At 37.5% G+C, this 24,363-nt stretch overlaps 1 protein-coding gene across 5 annotated transcripts; it reads left to right on the forward strand.

Annotated features, from left to right (window-relative positions):
- The first annotated feature begins 101 nt into the window (after nt 1-101).
- On the forward strand, nt 102-23,796 carry trx (histone lysine N-methyltransferase trithorax). 5 transcript variants are annotated; one of them, XM_028302422.1, is made up of 13 exons: nt 102-801; nt 3,868-5,101; nt 6,175-6,384; nt 6,461-6,822; nt 6,936-7,493; nt 7,566-7,739; nt 8,181-8,390; nt 10,151-10,312; nt 10,431-20,042; nt 20,128-20,360; nt 20,445-20,572; nt 20,674-20,864; nt 21,059-23,796. In XM_028302422.1, exons 2-13 carry the CDS (start codon nt 4,027-4,029, stop codon nt 21,230-21,232), a joined length of 13,089 nt encoding a protein of 4,362 aa, XP_028158223.1. In that variant the 5' UTR covers nt 102-801; nt 3,868-4,026; the 3' UTR covers nt 21,233-23,796. The 5 variants fall into 5 exon arrangements, with proteins under 5 accessions (XP_028158223.1, XP_028158220.1, XP_028158222.1 ...); XM_028302419.1 differs by lacking the exon at nt 102-801 and adding an exon at nt 1,741-2,675; XM_028302421.1 differs by lacking the exon at nt 102-801 and adding an exon at nt 1,741-2,675 and having other exon boundaries at nt 6,175-6,366.
- Nucleotides 23,797-24,363: the final 567 nt, after the last annotated feature.

Below are 24,363 nucleotides of genomic sequence, written 5' to 3' on the forward strand. Positions count from 1 at the left end.
CTTTCAAAATATCGATCTGTCTACCCCACGATTACCAATGTAAATGCAAGTAGGTAGGTATGTATCATTTTTTACCTACCTTGTCCGCAGGCTGCGACCCAAACAATACAAAAAACATCTACCTGCTTCGTGGAAGGGGGCTTCAGATTTGGACACAATATGGATAGTAAGCGGCTGATCTACAGTGATTATCCTTTCCGAAAAGATCTCAGTGAAAAATGTCCACAGACGACGTGAGTCGCGTCGATCAATATTTTGTTAAGTGCTACACGGAAGTTTACATCAAAATTCAAAACTACTCAAATCTGAACCGTAAGAGTGTACAATCTCCGGTTTACGTCCTACCGCATGTGGGTTCCGATAAACCCTACACAAAAAAATTCAACCGAGAACAAGAGTGCTACGTGGATTACAGTGATTCATATGGGTGAGCCCCCAGAAGGGGAGTTTGTCCATTTTTATATTTACATCGTGTCCCTCGCGGCATGCGCGGCGTCTCTCCGCCAGTCTCGCTACTACAGTTTCACGCACGAACACCAGTGCAACGAAACTGATGTAAATAATACTCCTGCCATAATATTTACACACAGTTTGTTATTTTCAAAACACCAACAGTGAGTACAAGTGTAGTGTGTGAAAAAAGTTGTGGTTTTTAAGTGAAAATAACTTTAAAATTGTTGTCTGTGAATCTGAATTGTCTCGCTTCGATCCAAGTCCAAGGAAATGCCGCCCGTCCTCAATGTACCTATTTCAGGAAGCGTTTCAGCAAGGAACTTTTGGTTCTCATAACTCACGCTAGAGGTCAGTCTATACTCAAAGAATTATTTTACTTTAGGAAGTTATTTTATTTATCTTGATTGTAATAATGTGTTCCTAGTGTAGCTATAGATGTGTATGTAAGGGTTCAATCACCGGCGGCTCTTCCCTTTAGCATCCCTTCTCCGCCCTTTACGCATGATCGACCGAGAGTTTTGGGGTTCTCCCTGTTGTGTAGGGTGCGGGTACTATACATATACGTAACTGCGCGTGTTGAGTTGAGCGTTTAGAATTATGCGGTTTTGGACCTTGTTGCGTTGCGTAGTGAAACGAATTAAATTTGAAACATGTTTTTGAGATAATAATGGTATGGTACTGATACAGGCACACGCACAATACGTTGATTGTATTTTTTTAATACCTAAGTATTTTTACTTTTTCAAACAATAGGTAGGGTAATATTAGTATAATGTAAGCTTAGTAAGCTTACGATAGTTTTGAATACAGTACATTACCTAATTAACTTATTTGAATTAAATTTAAAATTTATCACTTTTATTTATTTCAATTTTGCATTGCTGTCAAATAAAATATTAGATAAAGAATATAGCTAGGTAAGTGCGAAAAAAATGGAATATGTACTTAAAGCTCACTTCCGGGAGGAAGTAGTATGATCTACCTACCCTAAAGTAGGTAGGTACCTACACTTAGATAAATCAATTACAATTTAATCCTACCTACCTACTACTTACCTCTTTAAAATAGATAAAAGATAAGGAAATTATATTTTTATTTTTTTATACCTATCTACCTACATAAACCTACCTTTCAATTAAAATAGTGTCAATAAACAAAACCAAGAATACCCGTTATTCAAGTAAGGTACCTACCTAACCTACCTACCTACGTAGGTATCTAATCCATACATAGTACAAGTACAAAAATGTTTCCATTACATGAATAAAGAATTAAAATCAATAATATCACGGTCAAGTCAAAGAATGCATTGATAAAAGTAGGTGAGTACCTATACATGTCATGTCGCTCTACATGCGCAGATTAACATAGTAGATCATAACATTTTTATTGATGGAAGTAAAACACCAAGGCGTCTATAGATAGATTAGAGCGAGTTACGCGAAGCAAGAAGTAGCGAGCGACATGTTTGTTTTCATACCGGTCCGAATTAACGTCGCGATTGGTTCAAAATCCATAACTGGCCTCCGAGAGCCAGGTGTCGTTCACACCGCGGCCTCGCGCCTCGTCTCGTTAATCACTCTTGCTCGCTATTGTTAAAGCGCGGTGTACAGCCATCTTTGTCAAATTACGGGCGATTCAATTACATTATTTCGATTTGTTTGTGATAATCAAATGGAACATACCGCGATTATAGTGCAACAAACGTGTCGTGCAGTGGAATCGTGTACATTTTCTACATTCTCTTTTGTTTCAATACTAGCATGACGCTTCGTTGAATGGAAGCGTTACGACTTACGGCGCTAACAACCAGTGACCATTAAAATGATGGATGGTGTTGTCTTTTGCAAAAAGAGTGTGAAGTGATCGTTTTAGTAAATAATGTGAAGGGTGCAGTTAATGTTTATATTCGAGCGTACATGTGATGAAAACTGCGTCGCAATTTAGTTGTATACATTGCATAAATGAGTGAAATGGCGTTGCGGAGCGCGCGGGCCGGAGCATGCGCGCCAGTTTCCTCGCGTTCGCTGGAAACGCACTGAGTGTCCTTCGTTTACGTGCAAATCAAAATGGGAAGGTCGAGATTTCCTGGCAAACCGTTAAAATTCCAAAATAGAAAACGTATTAGTGTTCTATCTGGCGCTGTTTACCATGAGACTGCTCCAGACAGCCACCCGCCAGCCCGCGGCGGGTCGTCCAATGATTTTGTTGGGGAGAAAGAGGTAACGCATATTTGCTTCGATTTAATAACACGTATTCATTCGTTATATAAAAATTATACTCGCTATGTACAAATAATGTGTTTACGTAATAACTACAATGAGTATGAAGCGCCAGTTGTTTTTATGAAGCGTCACTGGTATATTACACTTTGACATTTTGAACATTCATTTGTTATCAACATTAAATATTAATCGGTATAGTGAAAGTAAGGAAAAAGCAAATGAACAAAGCATTCATGTATTAGTATCTTTTCTTGAGTCTTTGTGGACATAATGTTCCACACAAATAAAACATAACCTACCAAAACATAACAAAAGAATAGGGGTCAACCATTGACAAAGAAATGTTTATGGGAACTAATATCACAACCAAAATAAATAACCACCGCTTTAGTTTTACTCTATTAATTTAAAACAAAGTATGTTTTTATTGCGAAATTGGTAAATTTTATAAAATGGAAATGTGTCCTTGAATGTCGTCTGTCACATTAGTAATAGCTTTTATACATTTTAATAACAAACCTTTGCATTTTAAGGAGATTGAAAATGAATACAACAAGTAGAATAGTTTGCAAATAAACATTACTGTGTAAATTTCTCCAGTTAGAACTAGATTTTCATAAAACTAGTATATGGTTCTCTATAGTTATTATAGTAAAATGGTTTATGTAGACGTAAATATTTTATATAATCAACACATTAATTTTGCTAATGCTTTGTCGCTTTCTGTCCAATATTAATTTGCTGCGATTATAAAATAAATAAATCAAATGCATTTGTTTGTCATTTGACTTGTTTTTAAGAAAAGTTTAAATCAATCAACAAAATATTAGGAAAAAATATGGGTCCTAGTCCTTTTGATTATGCTTATTAATCATGCACCTACCCATCATTCAACTTTCATGAAGGATGTGTTGTTTTACGCCAAATGTGAAAAATATAAAAAACTATTTGAACATTTCACAGTTTCACACTATGGAGTGGTCATTAGTTAACTTGTTATTTGTGTTTGAACTTTGAACATCATACATTAATTTTCACCAAATTCAAAGTAGATTCCAACGCTGACCAAAGGGATCTAGTGCAATGCAATAATTGTAAAATAATATTATGAATTGTTTAGATAAGACAACACATTTTTAAACTTTTGTCACCATCATACATTAAAATACCATTTTTATATTTTTTACAGGAAGAAGAAAAGAAAGAAAATAATAATGAAAATGAAAAAAATTCAACCTGTGAAAATAAAGTAACTAATAATAATGCAGTAATTACCAATCAAGATTGTCTAGAGAAAGTTCCCAGTGATTCTTCAAAATCTCCAGTTCGGACTCGATCGCAAAACAAAATGGAACCATTGAAAGGAGATAAGCCAAAACCAGTGAAGAAAACAGTGACTTTTGGTACTGTTGAGAGTTGTGAAGACATCTTCTTACCGTTAAAGAAGATTCCTAAACATCATGCACCTCTCATACCAATTATCAAAAAGAAATCTTCACTTAAATCAACTGAATACTCAAGTATCCTCAAACCAGCTAAACTCACTGACTTGAGTTCAAAATCCAGCTCAGAGCACCATGAAGGGTATTTGAGAAAGAATTTAAATCCTTTGTCAAAACCTATGAACAAATTCTCACAGTTCAGCGAAACACGCTGTGTATCTCCACCACCTAGAAACACATCACCCTTAGAAAAAGAAACTATAAGTTCCACTAAGTTTGTGCTGCCAATGAGGAGTGCTCACTCATCTCGCGTTATCAAACCCAACAAAAAATTTATCGATGGTGAAGAGCACACAACAATCACAAGTAGTTTAACCACTGGAAAGGTGCTTAAAAAACCAAAACTAAAGAGGCTAGTATTTAACAATTTACCTGATGATGATGATACACCAGAAGAAGAACCTGAGAAAGCAAATGAAAATGATAAAACCAGTGATAAGACTTCACTTAAAACATCAAGTCTGTTTAAAGATAAAACAACAAATTCATTTTCTGTGCTTAGTACTACTTCAAGAAAACCCATCCATGATCTATTTTCCTATGAGAAAGATCCAGAGTACTCCCAAGATGAAAATTCAAATTTAGAAGGACTTGAAAAATTAAAAACATTAGAGACATCAAATAAAGAAGATAGATCTGGACATGCTATGAGGAAGCTAATGGATATATCTGATGCAAGCAGTTCAAGTAGCACAAGTACTGGTTCAGAATCTGAGGAAAGCTTTGATAGTGACAGTGCTGAAGGTAGTGGTGACGAAGAAGATAGACAAGGTCCACCAAATCTAGAAAAAGAAAAGTCATCAGCTTCACAGCTACTGAGAGGCAAAGTTATTATCAGAGAGGCAAGGTTACAGCTAAACCCACCACCTCAGACCACAACTGGTTTAGATGGACCATTTTCTATGATAACATCAGTTTCAAGTGAGTATTTATTTATGATAGTAATATGTAGTTATTTTAAATTTAATTGAATTAGACAATTTAATATGAAGAACATTCTAAGTCAGAAAAAGAGTTATAAACGTTGCTAAGTCTGGTCTAAAGTATAGAATGAGTTTTTCAGCATTATAAAATCAAAATTTTTTTTGGCAGCCGTCGCATCTTCTGGATTAAGTACACGTGTGTTGGCCATAGAAAACCAGAAACATAGTATACATTTACATAGTATACATTTGACCTCGCTTTTTTGCCTGATGGCATACTGTAATTTTTTTATTTCAAATTCCTTTATTTTGCAAGTAGGCTTATAAATTCTCTTTTACACGTCCCAGTATTAATTTAACCCAATAAATGGGCCAATGCTGAAAAGAAGCACTGTAAGAAATTCAGTCACTACTGTCAGCCACTTTTTCAAGGGTTTACAGCTAGGCTTGTTATACATTCCAAACATTTCCATCTTCTATTTAATCATCAACTTGAGCCCTTTTTCATTATGGTACTTTTAATATGTGCTTTTTTATGAATGGGCAGATCTTCAACAGTTTGTGGTGATTTATTGAAAGGACAGTATATTTAAGTTTGTCATTGTGGCTTTCTTTCCGAGATAATTTACTATCAGGTTATCTTCGTTTTTTCAAAACTCAGACGCCTTAACTTTTTGCGTCGATTTTTCCTTTGAATTTTGTCGATATCAGCAAAGACTGTCTTGTAAATAACCTCGTAATTTTCGATGCTCATCTTTTGTGGGATGTTTTTCCTAAATTTTATTTTTTGCACTGACGTGAAATTGTAGAATACCTAAGTAATAGTAGAATAAGTATTTTTTTCAGGCAGATGTATTTTTTGACGGCTTCAACTTCGTTTTTTTTTTATTTTTGCGTTTACTTTCTGACTTGATTATTTCACCAGTTACTAGAGAAGAATTTTATTAAGCTACTTACCCAATTTTTTAAAAATTTTTATGTTGCCTAGAAATACTTATATCCCATTATCATTACTTTTGGTTCATCCCTCATACACAACCTCATACATCATAACATTATTTCTTTTTCTAGCAAACAACCCACCACGAACGGTCACATGCGGGGTTTGTGGTGCAGTACGATTCTATAGGTTTGTCAAGCAAGCCCGAAAATTTGGTATTTTTTCTTGTGAATCCTGTCGCAAGTTTATATCCAAAATGGTTAAAAAGTTGAAGAATTCCCACAAGACAGGCCTAACTGTAATACCATGTTTGAAAGAAGAAGGTTGGTTAACAAACGAAGGTTGGTTGAAATGGATGAAAGTTGGTCTCAAATTAGTAGGAATTTTTTTTTAATAACCTAGTTAATTATTTTCCAGGTAATTGTCCTGTACCTCCTATAGTCCGGTCTCAACAGTGGAAGTTGCTGAGATGCACCAACCGGGCGCGATGTCCTGCCTGCTGGCTCCAGTTGTGTCTCAAGTCTTTTCAAGTGCCACAAAATATAAAAGCTGGCCTCAATGCATTATTACCATCTTATATGAGAAGCGGTGTGATACCAGCAGGGCCCTTAACACAAGCTAATCCATTGAGAATAAGTACAAGCAGTAATGTCACTGAAAAGCCTGTATTTGCCCTCCCTGATAGTGAAAATAACATCTTTGGAACAATTAAAACAACAAAGAAAACTGTTGATGAGATTGAAAAACTTGAGAAAGTTGATAAAGTTGAAAAACTGGAGGTGAGTCAAACTTTTCATTTATTAATAATATTAGTACCTTAGGACATTCAATGTTTTTTGAAATCCCTTTTTTAATATGTATATTCATGACAATTTATTATTTGTATTTTTAGGAGAAGAGTTCAAAAGATGAACCTCAAGAGGAAGCTGTGACTGAAGACTTCAGCACAAATAGAAAGCGTCGTTTAACTAGTCGCGTCAAAGTAAGGAAGAAAGACAAGGATGAAACTAAACAGATTGAAGATCCAAAACGACAGAAAGTGGAGCTAAAAGGTCCAAGAGTTAAGCATGTATGTCGAAGTGCGTCCATTGTTTTGGGCCAACCTATTGCGACATTCCCAACACAAGAAGAAAAAGAAAAACAAGACAAGGTCATGGTTGATGAAATATCTCCAGTTGTGGAGAAGGATATTACTACTCCAGAGATTCTCAGCTACGAGTCTGAAGCTGAATCTGAAAATAAGGCACCTCAAGTTGAAACACAAGTTGTGCCTGAACCTCTTGTTTCTAAAGACTCTGATGCAGAAATGCATGTTGAGCCTAAGAAGAGGAAGATTGAATCTACTATGTCTGTCAAAGTACAGAATAAGGCAGAATCTAGTGAAGACGAAACTGTCATGGATCTCGTCCCAAGAAAAATGACATTGAAGCCTCTCACAAATATTACAAATGTAAGGTTTTCTTTTATTTTTATACTTTTATGTAGTATTTTCAAAATGTTCTAATAAAAAATTATAATACAGGTCCGGAGTCGTTCCCAGAAAGGCGATTTGAAACGACCAGAACTAATCTGCGTCGACTTCTGGGAGAGCTACGATCCTGATGAAGTCTGCAGCTCTGGATTCGGACTCATCGGAACTGCTCCATTTACTGTTGCAAGGCTATGCTTTTTGTGTGGCAGTGCTGGTAGAGAAAAGGTAAAACTGATCAATCTATGTATGTCATGTACAATCAGTACCTACTTTACTAGACACGAGTGATCGAAAGAATATAATACAAACATTAAACTAAATCGTTTTCATATTTTAGGTGACCTTTTTGACAAGTAATAGAAATGCATAACTATGTCCGCAGTGAGTCAAGCAGACTAATGAATGTGTCTTTGCCTAAAACCCGGCCATAGTAAAAGTTATCATACGTCGCATAGTTCAGGGGGCGTAGTGTGAGTTTACGTCAAACGCATTCTATGTCGACTGCGTAAAAAAGTGACAATAAATGTATGACGGATTGTGACAGCGCCCCTAGCGGAAACTTTCAAGAACTCAAATCTATATTTTTTAACGCGCTCGCTAGGGACGACGTTGTAAACACACTAAGCCCTTAGGTGATGTGTCCTAACAAGGTCCGTGTCGTTCCAGATGGTAGTATGCACGTCGTGTTGCGAGTGGTACCACAGCTGGTGCGCGGAGGACGCGCTGGGCGCGCGCGGGTGGACGTGCGCGCGCTGCGCCACGTGCGCCATGTGCAGCCGGCCGGCCGCGCGCCGCCGCTGCCGCGCCTGCGCCGCGCACTACCACGCCGCCTGCCTGCCCGCGCCGCCGCCCGACCACCGCAGCGACTGGCCGCAGGTATACACCACACTATAGTTCAGTCAGATTCGCTGTCGATGGGGAAATAAAACGTGGGACTGCGACAGCGCTTAGGCCGGCAATACACGGACCGCATGAAGCAGTCAGGGTCGACAGCTTCAAGCTGCGACTGCACAGTGAACTGCAAAGTTCTATGGACGCACATACACGAACCGCTCGAGCAGTTGCAATTGATTCGGGCGGTCGACAGCACGGTTTTTTTTTCATTTATTTTTGCAAATAGGCTTTTAAAAAGCACTTTTACACGTCCCAATATTAACCCTACCACTGCTTCGGGACAATAAATGGGCCAGTGCTGAGAAGAAGCAGCGCAAGAAACTAAGTGAGGGAGAGAATTTACTGGAATACCCCTCCTCATGAACACAAACAAAAAAGCAAGACAAAACATCTGATTATGACCTAAGTCGATTGCAGATATAAAAAGGGGAAAAAAGTAAATAAATAATAAGTATTGATGCGAGCTAGGTAGTTAAACATTCCAAACATTTTTATCTTTTATATAATCATCAACTTTATAGTAGCCCTTTTTCATTAAGGTGCTTTTGATATGTGCTTTAAATTTATGAATGGGCAATTCTACAACAGTTTGTGGTAATTTATTGAAAAGTTTAATACATTTCCCCATAAATTAATTACCAATCTTGTGCAGTCTGAAATTTGGAACGGCAAGTTTATTTTTGTTTCTTGTATTGAACTTGTGTAAATCACTCTTTCTAGTAAATTGCTCTATATTTTTGCGAACATATAAAAGGTTTTCATAAATGAACTGTGAAGCTACTGTCAGTATATTAATCTCCTTAAAGAATTATCTGAAGGAAAATCGGGGTCCAAGGTTATAAATGGCCCGCACTGCTCTCTTCTGCAGAACAAACACAGTTTCAATGTTTGCAGCTGAGCCCCACAACAATATGCCGTATGACATTATACTGTGAAAATAGCTAAAATAATTGGTGGTGGTGGAGGTGAATTTTAATCGTGCGGTCAAGCAGTCGCCAGCCATACACTGACTGCTCGAGCTGTCGACAGCTCTCGCGCAATTACCTCCGCCCACTTTCTTCATAACACGGCGCGCGCGCTTGTGATTTGTTTAGCAGTTAATACCAACTGCTCGAGCAGTTATCGCTGGCAGCTTCAAGCTGTTGACTCTTCACTGCAAGAGCGGTCCGTGTATGTTGATCACTGACTAACTGCTCAAGCTGTCCATGTATTGCCGGCCTTACGTATCTCTTTCACACTTACAGGCCTTATGAGGACGTGATGTTGCACTCTCTCCCTAGCGCACGAAAGCTTTATTGCCCTATCGGCAGCGAGTCTTTTTTTTTCTTTAACACAACTATAGACACGTTCACCGCCTGAGCCGCAGACAATATACACGACACGGCACCACATTATTGCTCGTGGCGCCCGTTCACGCAGCGACTGGCCTCAGGTATACAGGACAAGACACATTACAATACGACGACACATACTTGCTAACCGATGCATGAAATTTTTAACATGTAGACTAGAGTATCTAGAAATGCGGAAGAAACGCCACTACATATCCTCACGGACTGTGGACCTGATGCAAACATCATAGACCCACAGGATATAAGCCCTCCTAAAATACTAGCTATCAAGCTATTCTTCTTAAAGATATGCAATATCTCAAATATAGCAACTTCTGTCGCCTTACATAATGTTGTATTTGTAGTATAACGTCATGAATGAGTCACCATTTTCTCCATTATATTTTACAGATATGCAGTGCCTGTCTTAAATGCAAGAGTTGTGACAGCAGCCGGGTAAGCAAGTTCGTGGGAAGCCTGCCTTTCTGCGGACCGTGCTTCAAGCTACGGCAAAAGGGCAACTACTGTCCGCTGTGCCAGGCTTGTTACCGAGACAATGATTTTGACAGCAAGGTAACATTAATCAACAGTGCAACCTTTAAAAATTTTAAATTTTGTTAATCATCTATCTTTATAAATTATCTATTAAAAAGATATCTTAATTATCTATCTTTATAATTTCTTATTACAGATGATGGAATGCGGCTGGTGCGGCAGATGGGTGCATGCCAGCTGTGAAGGCTTGTCCGGAGAAGGCTATCAGCTCTTATCCGCCTTGCCCCCATCCATCGAATACATTTGTTGTAAGTGCATGCCGAACGACCCGCCATGGAGGAAGATGCTCACAGAACATCTCAAAGGACGACTCCTACATCTGCTCAAGCTACTTGCCAAAAATAAAAAGGCTTGCGCATTACTGAAACTGACACCACACAAGAATACTCCAGTACCTAACAAGCCATTTAGGATATTGTCGCCGCAAGCCATACGAAAGTTACATTTTGACGGGACAGATGATTCCATGAAAAATACAACTGAAACTAAAGTCTACAGAAATACTGCCAGAGGGCGCCGAAGCAACAATATTGTCCAGAATAAATCTGAAGAAGCCAATGCAGCACAAAATATTTGGCAATGTTCTTCTTTGCTAAATGATGTTGAGATGGAAAAAGAAGACATACCACATACCTCGCATAAAGTCGTAAACCTTCAGGAGCCTTTGATGCAGAACAAAGAAATATGTTTTTCTACTGGAATGTACGACACGAAAACAGAATTTGTCACCCCATGCATTGAAGTGCATGAGAACTATCAACCACCAAACAAAGTAGAAAAAGCCACGACAATGTTACCGACTACTGTGCATGATGATAAATATGAGGCAATTTCTGATGATGATGAACCAATGAAGACCTTTTCGCTAGCACGCAGTGAGCAAGACCTAAGTCCTGCGATTGTTAGGCAACCAAGTACATCTGCCGACGATTCTGACGGTATCGGCAGAATACTTTCGCCATCATTATTAGATGTCAAGAAACGAGTCAACAGTGATGAGTATGTTTCTTTGAAAGATTTCAATCATGATATGAAAGCAGTGATTGAGAGAACTTCCAGTGGCGATTTAAAAACGATTTATAAAGACCTGTTTTCGGAAACATTCCCTTGGTTCGATTGTGAGAATAACTGCCTCCAACCCAATTTGGAAGTAGAAGGAGAACAAGATGACACAGAATCTGTTAAAGACCATGAGATGGCTGACAGCAAAGGCTTAAAAGCAGCTGAATCGTCTGTCGAAAGACCTATGGATCAAATCGTTCCTAAACTTGAATCAGAGGGACACAAATTAGAGGAAGAATTACTTGAATTTTACCCAGTAGTAGATTCCAGAATCTGTGTGCTCTGTAAGGCACCAGGGGATGGTTCGCCGGCTATGGAAGGTCGTCTTTTATATTGTGGACAAAATGATTGGATTCATGCTAATTGTGCACTATGGTCTGCTGAAGTTTTTGAGGAAATTGATGGATCTTTACAAAATGTTCACTCTGCTATATCTAGAGGAAAGATGATTAAATGTGCTGCATGTGAACTAAAAGGCGCAAGTGTTGGATGCTGTGCCAAGAACTGTAGCGAAACTTACCATTACTCTTGCGCAAGACGCGAAAGTTGCGCATTTATGGATGACAAAAGAGTATTCTGTCCTGCACACGGAAAAGACGTTCCAATAAAAAGTTTACAGAAAGATACAGATTTCGAACTCACGAGGCCAGTGTATGTTGAGCTCGACAAGAAAAAGAAAAGGTATAGTGAAATAAGTAAAGTGCAGTTCATTATCGGCTCCTTGATTGTCAACAGCCTCGGAAAAATTGTGCCATCAGTGTCTGACTTTGAAGAGTTTTTAATGCCTGTAGACTTTTCATGCACCAGGCTTTTCTGGTCCTGTAAAAAGCCTTCCAAGATTGTAAGATATACAATAAAGACAAAGTTGATATTAGCAGAACCATTACCAGGATTTGACTTTGGAGTAAATATCACTGTAGATCACTCGAAAGAAGTACATGTCGTTGAGAGAGTTATGGCTGAGATTGGAGCTTGGCATGAAAGTATTGAGACCATATCAAGTAAAACTGTCCTAATGCTCAAAAGTGACAAGTCTCCAATGAAGTTTGGAAATAATCTAACCTTAGAAGACCTTGCTGTAAAACAAGTTGTGGAATATCTTCTAGATAATGTTTGTAAGCAGGAACAGCAGGATGAAGAAGAACCCCAAAATACAGCTGACTTATTTCCTCCCGAAGTCAAAGATGCCATATTTGAAGATCTAAATCACGACCTGTTGGATGGTATATCGATGCAAGATATATTCCAGGACTTGAAAAATGAATTTTACTGTGCCATTAGTCAATCTGATGATAAAAGTAATGACAAAGAATTTATTGACGAATTATTAAATGCGAGACTAGAATCGGGAAGTAAAGAGTTGAAAAGAAGTAAGTCAGAAATGCTTCTGCAAAACCATGGGCTGAAAACGTTAACAACCGGCCGTGGGCAACAAAGGTCTAGTAGTCTCACATGGAATAACAAATTTGATACGAGCCTGCTCTCATCTACAATAAAGAGGTGTAAAATGGGAAAATCCTCAACAGTTACTGGCAAAATGAGTCCAGTTCAACGTGTCGCACTAACGGAAAGCTCTTTAGATGCAATCAAAGAGACGGAGTCCAGTAACATTGATCAAAAGAAACTAAAGCCAGAGACCAGTACGAGTGGCACTTTATGTGATGAAGTTCCCCATACTTCTGGTATAAACTATAGAACTACATCGCCTAAACAAAAAGACGAAAGTAGTAATGATAAACCTGATAAGACCGAAGGATATTACACCGACGTAATAGACTTTTATACCAAAATTCAGTGCAGTCCAATATCTCAATTAGACGGCGCTGCAGATTGGTCCGGTTCGGAAAGCACTTGCAGCTCTAGACCAAACAGCCCGAGAGAGGATATTGATTTTACACCAATATCTCAATTAGATGGTGCCGATGAGAACCATCCCGGAAGCGATAATGTTTCAAGAAACCAGCAATTCTTATACAGAGCCAGTGGATCTGAAAGTACGTACACTGTCACTATTGCTGGTAATTCTATCAGTGGCCAACCGGAGCTGGTAATGCGGCCTTTGGATGACGGAACAATAACACCTGGCCAAATCGAACAGCCAGTTCGATGTGACAGATGTCAATGTACTTACAGAAATAAAGAATCGTACGATAGGCATGTACCAACATGTGATATGATGTCCACAAGTGAAAGCGAGAGCGAAAATCCAAAATCACCCGAAAATAGGACATTAACAACACTACAAAATGCTTTTCAAGGAGCTTTTGCGCAGCCTATGATTATCCATGCTGGTGTTGTAAGTGGCAGTGAAAATACTGTAAAAGCTGAAAGCATTTCAGCTAGAAGAACATCCATCAACACGAGGCAAATTACAATAAATGGTACAATAGTTGAAACACCATCACCTGGTCCAACTAATGAAATGACTATGACTATTACAGAACAAATGAAATCTGGAACTGTGATCTTTGACCAAAGTAAAACTACTAATGTTCAAGTATCTGCTAGTCAGCAGGTACTATCGTCACCACAAATTGTTGTTACGCCACAAATGATTCTACCTCCCAAAACAAGTGCGGCTGGTGGGCAAAAACTCATGGCGCCACAAATCATAACACAACCTGGCCTACTTCCATATAACATTTGTGTAAAGCCAGGAAATGGTAATCCAAATATACAACAGATTCAAGGTAGTGCTGACATGGCGCAGTTGCTTTCAGGACCTGGAGGAATTCAAGTTATTTCGTCAAATTCTAATCAAGTGCTGACTATACCTTCTAATCAAGGAAATCTTACGCCTATGTTACAAGGCAAAAATCAAGTGACTAATTTCCCTAATATGGCAAGTGCTTCGTCGATTGCATTGCCAGTGAATTCGATGCCGAACACTTCAATTATACAAAATATCCAACCAATGATTCGGCCGCAGTTGCAAGGAAATCCTACCATTGTAGTACCGGCTATGACTGCTCAAAGGCTGACATCTCCAAATACACAAAATAAGCAACAGATATTGCTTCCAAGTACTCAGAAATCGCCGAAGAAACAACCTGCTCCAGTCCAACCAAAACCTATTTTCCAAGCAACGAATAGAGGAAGAGGAAGACCAATGCCAAAACCAACAATAAAAAGGCAAACCAAATTAGAAAAAACATTTACAACGATCAACCAATCGCCAATTGGACCTGGAAACACAGTGATTCAGTTGCAAACTAATAATCAAACAGGTCAACCTTCGATAATAGTGCAGCCAGTGGCTAATCAAAACATAATGTCTGCTTATGTAGAGGCATTATCACAGCAACAGAACCAGAACATGCAATACATTGCAACAATTGCACCACAAAGTGATTTTAAAACGGGCCCAACCCAATTTATTTCGCAGAGTGGATTGGTACCTCAAACTTTCCAAATTCAGCAAACGGAATCAGGCGGTTTAGTTGCTGTGCCGAGTGGAGGTATTCCAGTATTACTTCCCCAAGGAAATGTCGGAATTTTACCCCAAGCTATTCAACAAGGGGCTACAATTTTGCCACAGGGAACAATACAGCAAGGTATTATATCCCAGGGCCCTAATGGACCCACTATTTTGCCGCAAGCAATTCATACACAGAATGGTACCACAATAATACCGCAAGGAGCTATTCAGGGTTTGACACCTGGAAATATTACATCTCAAACTGCAACACTCCTACCAAATAATACCTTGCAAACTGGTACTGCTACTGTTGTCCCACAGAGTGGAATTGGTAATGGGCAAACAACAATCATACCAAATGCTTTACAATCACAAGGTAACACATTGATTTCTTCTGGACCAGGAACTACTATACTGCCACAAGGGACATTGCTGCCCCAATTCTGTAATGATCAAGTACTCCTTGGATCGACACCGACATTAGAGATGGTAACCGACCCATCTGGGTGTATGTATTTGACTGCCACGCAGCCCGTTTACTATGGCTTAGAAACTATAGTGCAAAATACAGTTATGTCTTCTCAACAGTTTGTATCCACGGCAATGCAAGGTGTACTTGCGCAAAATAGCAGTTTTTCGGCAACAACAACCCAAGTATTCCAAGCTAGCAAGATAGAGCCCATTGTAGAAGTGCCTACTGGTTATGTCGTCGTCAATAATGTCGGAGATGGTGTTGCCCAGGTGGTTTCTTCAGCGCCAAATGTGGCCTCAGCACAATCTGTACAATCATCTCCACCTACTATGAAGAACGTCAAAGCTAATATTCCCAATTTAACTCTGCAACCTTTGCCTGATAAGTCGTCGAACAACAATCGACAAGCTCCGAAGGTAGTTCAAATGAGTCCTAGCCCTATTTCTGTCTGTTCACAATCAGGACCTGGAACCATTATAACTGGAAGACAGAACATGAATCCTATCACCTCTCAAATTCATAGCATGAGCTTGTCGAACACGTCCCAAAACCTGCAACGCACTACAATATCAAAACCGAATAACATGTCCATGTCTCCAAATGTGACACTTGTCTCGTCCACTGGACAACCTGTTATGGCAATTTCACAGTCGGTACCAAATTCTGTACCTTCATTTTCGATACAATCAATACCGTTATCGCAACCAATTGTTTCCAGTTCTATTGCACCATCAATGAATAAAAATAATCTAAAAATGGAAAACTCTCATGTTATAGAAATAAGTGGCAACTTGCACGATAACTCCAACTCCTCTAGTGTACCTACAATTAGTGTCACACAAAGTATTAAATCGCCTACGCCATGGAGGATAAATACAATAAATAACAATGGGTCTAATTCAGAAAATAAGTTGGAAATACAGAACATGACAGTGAAAACTAGCAATGTCAACAGTGCGTCAATGAATATTCAGAATAATATGGGAAGAACGCACCAACATAATGAAACTGAGAAAGTTAATCAAAACTGTTTGATGGCTTTGGCTAATAACAACAGCAGCATGTCTGGTATGAACCATCATAGTCATCAGTTTGACTCTAACATAAACGTAAGCCACCATTCGTCGTCTCATTCGACCTCGAATAATGTGATTCAAATAACAGCCGGGAACATTTACCCACCATCGTCGATGATGAACAGCAATTTCGATGCAGATACAACCTTGAAATTGAGTAAGATAAATGCTCTTTCTAAGACTGAAGGCGGCCATCTGAACTTCTCACAAGAAATTATGGCATCACACTCGCAACAAAACGCGCAGAATGACAAAACTTTCCAGAACATGGGCAACAATGATAAACACAATACTGATAACATGCCAAGTCAAATGAGTATACATAAACTTAACAGTTGTCAGGTAGCTAGTAATATGAATAGTAACAACACTCCATCAATCAGTATAATTCCTCATAATGTTATGCGACCACCTATGCAAAATAACCAAAATACGGTATCAATTACCAATAACCAAAATCAGATGTGCTCCATTTCGAATTCTACTTCACACAATCAAATGCAAATTATGACTTCTGGAAACAATTCCATTCAAAATATGAATATGTCATGTCAAGAGGCATCTAATCAAAGAGTGAATAACATAACAGTATCCAACGAAAACAATTTGCAACAGCAAAATAACCAGCAACATGACCATTCTAATTCATCTATGGCTTCATCAAGCCTACCTCATGGGAACATGCAAATCATACATGATAGCAATCAGATCTCCGGGCCTAATTCTATTCATATTATGAACGGTCAGATACAACACAACCGCCAAGTCGATAATAATAATCACAATCCCATGCAACAGTTGAATCAAGGACCTCCCAGTAGATCTTTTCATGACAATATGATGGCTGGACAACAAAGCCACAACCAGGCAAATATGCTGTCTAACAGAAGCACGCCTGATAACAGCAATCTTTTAAATCAGTCTATGAATATGCATGGAATGGGAAATAATCACAATATGAATAGAAATGACCTGAATGACTTGAATCACATGCACATGCAACAACCAATGCCCGGTATGAATAATATGCAGAGTAATAGAATGATGATGGAAAACATGCAGTCTCACAACATGAACAATATGGGTCATCAAATGCATCCAAATAGACCTGTGGATAGCATGCATAATTCCCAATTACATAATATGCAGCAGATGAATCATCACATGAGTAATAATAATGGTAGACAACAGATCGATATGCATGTAAATCAGCAAATGAGCTTACAACAAAATAGACAGATGGACAATGTTAGCCATCATCATCAACACCAAATGACCGGAGTTATGCAGATGCCAAATAATCGGTCGCACATCGACAATAATATGATGAGCATGCATCCCCATGTGTCGAATCAAATGCACAACAGGCAACAAATGGAGAACATGCACATGCATCACATGCCTGGAAATACATCAACTATGAATATGGGAAATCAAATGGATACAACAAGTTCTATGCCAAATTTACATAACAGACATGATTCGAATTCAATGACGATGCAAAACATGAATACTCTAAATCAGATTCAGAACAGCAGGGGATCTGTTGAGCATACGTCAATGATGCAACATCCGATGAACAACATGAATACTATGAATAACATGAACATGCACAATAATATCAATAATACAATCCAAATGAACAGTACTACTCATCAGTCTATGAACAGTTCTCTCATGCATGTTCCAAATATACCCGACATTAAAAACGAGATTCAAAATTCCTGCAGTGGCAGTTGCTCCAATAATGGCTCACAATTTTCAACCAATCAAAACTCATTTGACATGCAGTGTGCAAGTTTGAATACTAACAGTAACATTGGTCATAGCACTTCAAACATGATGCATAGTATGAATGTGAACAACTCAAGTTTATCTAATAATATGATGATCAATTCGGTAAACAATAATGCTATGTATGGATCGGGAACACAAAACAATATAACTGGGCATGATATGCTAATGAGCTGCAATAACTCTTCTGACCACAGTGTTAACAACCTTATGCCCAGCAGTACAAACCATAACATGATGATGAACAATTCTCAGTCTCTTGCTAATAATAATCACAATCAAATGATGAGTAATCAAGTTAATAATAGCTCGCAAATGAATATGAACAGTTGTAACATGGCTGCAAATACATCTCAAAATCAAATGAATAACATAGACAGTCAAATGAATCGGAACAATATACCAGTGAGTGATCCACCTAAATTTATTCAAGAACCAATCAGAGGAAAAAATCTGATGGGTCCGCCATCGAATAACAATATCTCCATGCCTGGTTTACCAAATACCGATTGCGCTAAAGTAAATATTGTCAGCAACGATAAGCCCAATCATAACATATCGGTAAATGATCAAATAGGGTACATGCAGATGAATTCTCAAAACAGAATTATAAATCTTCCCGAGCGGAACAGAATAAATAACGCTAATTTGGAAAATATAAATCAACATGTTCCCCAACAACACAATATACGGGTTGTTACGAACAATAGTAATAGTAACGTAAGTGGAATTTCTACAGAGCCTCTTACTTTCCAACAAAAGAGCGAAAATAGTAGCACTATGATCAACGTGCCCTTCCAGGCCATACCGAATAGTGCACCAATGAATATAAACGTAAATTCCAGCAATAACACTGTGAATATTACTGTCCAAAATAATCTCGTGGATCCAAAGATTGCATCAAAAACTGCCGCTGATATAAGTTTCCCAATTCAGGCGAGCACAAGCATCTTGCAAAGCCAAAGCAATAATGCCAATAACAATATGATATGTGTACCTGTTCAAAATAGCACCATAAATCTACCAACACAGAATAGTACAACAAGCATCACATTGCCAAAAGCACCTCCAACGCAGCAATCAGGTATTCCGACGAATGTCGTAAACCCCATGTCTATGAGACCTATGAACAGAGTATTGCCACTACACAGAGATGGACAAAGTAAATCGAAAACTGGCACTAAAACTACTGCTGTACCAAAACAACGGCCTGTGAGTCATGATATGCCAGACTTGAATATTAAAGATGAAAATATTGACTGTGATTTGGAAAAGGCCATTGAAGAATCAAAGCGCATGATGGAGTTAGAACAGGCTAAAAGGGAGAAAGAGGAACGAGTAGTTAATCGTGCCCTACAAATATCAGCAGAGATGTACCAAGCGAACACTAGCACAGCTTCAACTTCTGTTGAGAACACTCAAGCAAGTGCACCAATAGAAACGAGCACTAAAAGCAATTCTATGCCCAATTTGGATGTTGAAATGACCGAAGAACCACCAAAAGTGCTAGTAGAGAAAGACATAAATAGAAATCCAATGCCACCAAAATTACCCAATCCACCAAGTAAAGTTATCAAGAGACCTTTTAATGATAAGAAACCGGAACCAGAGCCAGTAACAACCAAGAAGCACAATAAAATAAGTAAAGGTCAAGAGAACAAGGTCACGCCACCGAAACAAACACCAGATCCATCCAAGGATGATGGACCCAAACTGATCTATGAGGTGACATCTGAAGATGGTTTTATATACACTTCGTCTTCACTGACGGATCTCTGGGCAAAAGTGGTTGAAGCTGTACAAAATGCTAGAAAAGAATCTGGTCTTCCTCTGATAAACTACAACTTACCATCTAGCTTGTCTGGAGCACATTTATTGGGCCTGAATAACAACGCTCTGAGATATCTCATTGAGCAATTACCAGGGGTAAGTGCATGTCGGTGATCTTTTGTACAGTTTTGTAAGTATCGCTCTGCAAGTAAGTGGTTGATATGATTTTTTATTATTTTAGGCAAGCCGCTGTACCAAATACAAGATACATCAAGGACGACAGCTGAACAGCTGGGACAATGACTTGGATCTAAGTGAAGGATTCAAGGAAAGTCCTTGGGGCAGCGCTCGTACCGGCCCTATCGCCAGGAAACCAAACCATGATATGTTTAGCTGGATGGCTTCACCTTTCCGAGAGGAACCTCCACCGTTCGGCGGACAAGAAGGAGAGAGCTCAATTTCAAGGTATTTGACGTAAGACATTCAGTTTTATTTTTCCCAATGTGTCTGTGAATATTTTTGAATGTAAATTAACCATTTATTTATTGTATTCCGTAGGAGATTGGCTACTTTACCACCAGCAATGAGATTTAGACAATTGAAAGAGACTTCGAAGGTTTCAGTGGGAGTTTTTAGATCCCACATTCACGGCCGTGGTTTATTCTGCAAACGTGATATTGAAGAGGGTAACTATAATTTTTCTAAATAATATTCATTTTACTAAATAAAGACATTGTGATTTCGGTAAGTAATTACTTACAAACTAACTTGCAAAATATTTTTTCAGGTGACATGGTCATAGAGTATGCTGGAGAGGTGATTCGAGCAGTGTTGGCAGACCAGCGCGAAAAGAAATACGAAGCTATGAGCGGTCGCCGCGGTGTTGGGGGCTGCTATATGTTCCGAATCGACGATAACCTCGTTGTAGATGCTACGCTCAAAGGAAACGCTGCGAGGTTCATCAACCATTCTTGCGATGTAAGCATTCCAAATATACTTCAGTACTTAAAAGTTAAGTTAGGGAGTAATATTTGAACATTAAGTTTAATACTCAACTTTAATTGTCCATATTTGCATTTGCATCGTACGTCTCTGAGAAATATAGGTGTACTCGTAGTCTAATATACCTTGAACAAAGTCATCTGTATCTAAAAACTTTGTATAACTTCCAGCCTAACTGCTATTCGCGAGTTGTGGACATCCACGGCCACAAGCACATCCTGATATTCGCTCTGCGCCGCATAACAGTGGGCGAGGAGCTCACTTATGACTACAAATTCCCCTTTGAAGAAGTCAAGATTCCCTGCACGTGCGGTGCGAAGAAATGCCGCAAGTACTTGAATTGAAGTGCACGTGAGTAATTTAGGAGTATCAATTACACTTGTGACAAACGCTGAGCCCGATTGATCATACTGTGTGACGAACACAAAATTGACATTGTGCTTATATCTAAAACTGGGACAGAACTATGTAATGGACAATGGAATTTCATCTAGTGATTGAACGATTTCTATGAAGACAGTAATTACTGCTTTATTCAGTAGCATAATTTTAAAGTACATGGATAACTTTAATTTAGGACTTACAACCTTTGGATTTTTAACGGGAATGTGTTAGAATGGAATAAACATTGATAAGGAAAATGATGGATCTCCTGAGAATTTTATACTTAGAGTTGACATTTCGTCAGGAGATGATACTGGCTTGAAGTGCAAATACTGGGTTGAGGGCAATTATTAAAGTGTACATATTTACGTATGTATGTAAGACAATAAGTCAAATCACATATCGCGTAATTCCCACCTTGTAATTGACATATTTTATTACCACTGGTGTGAATTGGATAAATGATGTTTAAATGAATCTTGTTATGATCTCTTACTCGAATCTTCCCAGTGTTTTTTTTTATTGTTGGATTGTATAGTTTGAACTTAGTTTTTAAACATATTCTTATTTTGTGATAAGTTTATTGTGTACATACGTTTAATTTTATGTGTTGTTTCTGTAGATTTAATGGTTCGCGAACGGCTTAAGTGTCATCGACACTTACGATCTTGTGATATGTGTTAGCCCCGGCCTGGGTAAGAGAACGGTTAGTGCGTAGGTATTGTACATTTTGTTCCTCATTTCGTTCTTATTTCTCTTTACTACTTGTGATCATTTAAGTCTCGACTAACATTGTAAATGTACATATTAATTTAATGAATGAATTTTAGACATTAATCACAATGAAATTAGTACATTCGAAAAAGGGTAGCAAAGTTACAAGTACAATGTTACTTTTTAGTAATTTTAATAAGTATTGTATAGTAAATGTGTAAATAAGAGGAAATATCTGTCATAATAACGAGTTAAGCGACAAATCGTTTTATTGTAGTCATAATGGTAGGTTGTATTTTATAGATCATTATGGTGTAAATAAAAATAATTGTTTGGGGATGGGAAGTGGGAGAATGGTTGTCGCTAGTGCCACTGAAATGCGGGCGCGGCCTTGTCGAACTGCTCCCAGTTAATGCACGGTTTAAGAAGAAATGCACATTTGTTAGCTTTAATAATAACAGCACAGCCTCATTTAAATAAATGAACAGAATATTTGATTGGCCATTGGAGCATATTAGCATTTCTTTTCTAAGCATTTATGGACTGAAACTTGAAAAAATACATCACAATAAACATCACAGAAATCAGTTAAATTGCTAGTGGGAAAATGTGCTTTAAATATTAATTCACAATTATTATAGTATAAACCTATGTATAAAATATTTAGATGCAGAGACAGAAGAGCAAGTCAGATCAGAGATGCCATAGGCTAAATTATTGTGCAGAGTTTGTTACTGCATCTAACAATAGCAGTATTAAGATATCGTAATATTTGTCCCCAAGTATTTTATAGTTAAAACTCAATAGAGCAAAATAAAAAGTAGTTTGAAATGTCTAGTATTAGTCTAGTACTTTTCAAAATTTGTATGAAAGAACATTGTAAGTACACCAAAAAATATTCTTGTTTGTTTTATGTATACTGCAACCAATGTGTGTTACATTTTCAAAGCATAAATATCATTTAAAAATCCATTCTTATTCATATATTTTGCAAATTACATGATTATATTTATACATTTATAACGACAAGGTATAATAGGTCATCTTGGTTATCTTCAACTGGCTCTGGGAAAAATATTTTAATAAAAAATCCTGAACCTCAAATCATGAATGGCCTATTTGAATGTTATACGCTTTGAAAATGAACAACACATTGATTTAGGACCACTTGCGATATTTATTTCAAATCTAGGAAAACTTATTTCAATGTAAAACACTACTGTTTTGGTGAAAATCCTTTTTTTACCATGCTCTAAAATAATAACTGCATGTCTATCATAATTATTTACATTGAAAACATTCATGTGAAGCTAGTCTTTAACACTCTTGCAAGTAGGTGTGTTAACTTATGTTGATCCGACCATGATGAGAATGCAGTTATGAGTTTGATAGTAATAATATGTAATGATTGTTCTATAATCACATTGATATAAAATTGTGAAAATTACAATTACACATCGACTCGCGATAATAAACACAAAGTACAGTTAGATTTGTTCTGGATTATAAATTACGATTAATTCATATTTTTTTAATTAGTTTTTTTACACATAATATTAACATGTTTTTCCTACTTGAATATTTCCTGTATACCTCCTTTATTATAAAAAATTGAGGGCAATTTTGGTCATGAATCAATTTATTTGACAATTGTATATTTTTTTCTCCTAACCGGTTATTATTTGATAAACATTATGACGTTTATAGAATGTGCTTTAAAAATTATGTGCGTGTGTGCAGTTTGTTAGTCCTATGTACATCATTTTAAAAGACCAAATCACAAAGTGATGAATCAATTTGCGTTAATTAATATAAGTGTAAACAACTGCTCCTTGATATTATTTTCTATTTTAAAAATAATGCTTTTATTTTTAATGTACACAATGCCATTTTTGCTTAATGTTATTATAAATTATATTTGAATTGCTTTAAAAGCACCAATTTTACAATGCATAGTTCTATGACCTGTCTATACATTTTATTACTTTATTTATTTCTATCATTATTTTGTATTGTGGTAAATTTTACCAAAAATAAAAAATACTAAAATGTGCTTTATATGTTGTTTTATTTTTATATCCTTTTTAACTTTTACGTGTAAAAGGGATATATGCAATAGATACCTTACAACGTAGGTGGGTAGTAGCGTAGTAGTAAGAAACTTAAAATATTGCAAATTAAAGCAAAGAAAAAAGCAATGCAAAAAATATTGTGGCATTAGTAAGACATGGCATGGCTTTGTGACTTCACTAAGAATCAGAGAAGGCAGAAACTAGGCGATAATTAAAAAGAGGAAAGCAGATGAACAAAGAAGCAGTTAATGTTTTGAATAGCAATGGATTATAGTAAATCAAGAAATAAAGAGCTGAACAAAATC

Source organism: Ostrinia furnacalis, unplaced genomic scaffold, assembly GCF_004193835.3.
Source record: "Ostrinia furnacalis isolate ACB-3 unplaced genomic scaffold, ASM419383v2 OfSCF1126, whole genome shotgun sequence".
NCBI lineage: Eukaryota > Metazoa > Arthropoda > Insecta > Lepidoptera > Crambidae > Ostrinia > Ostrinia furnacalis.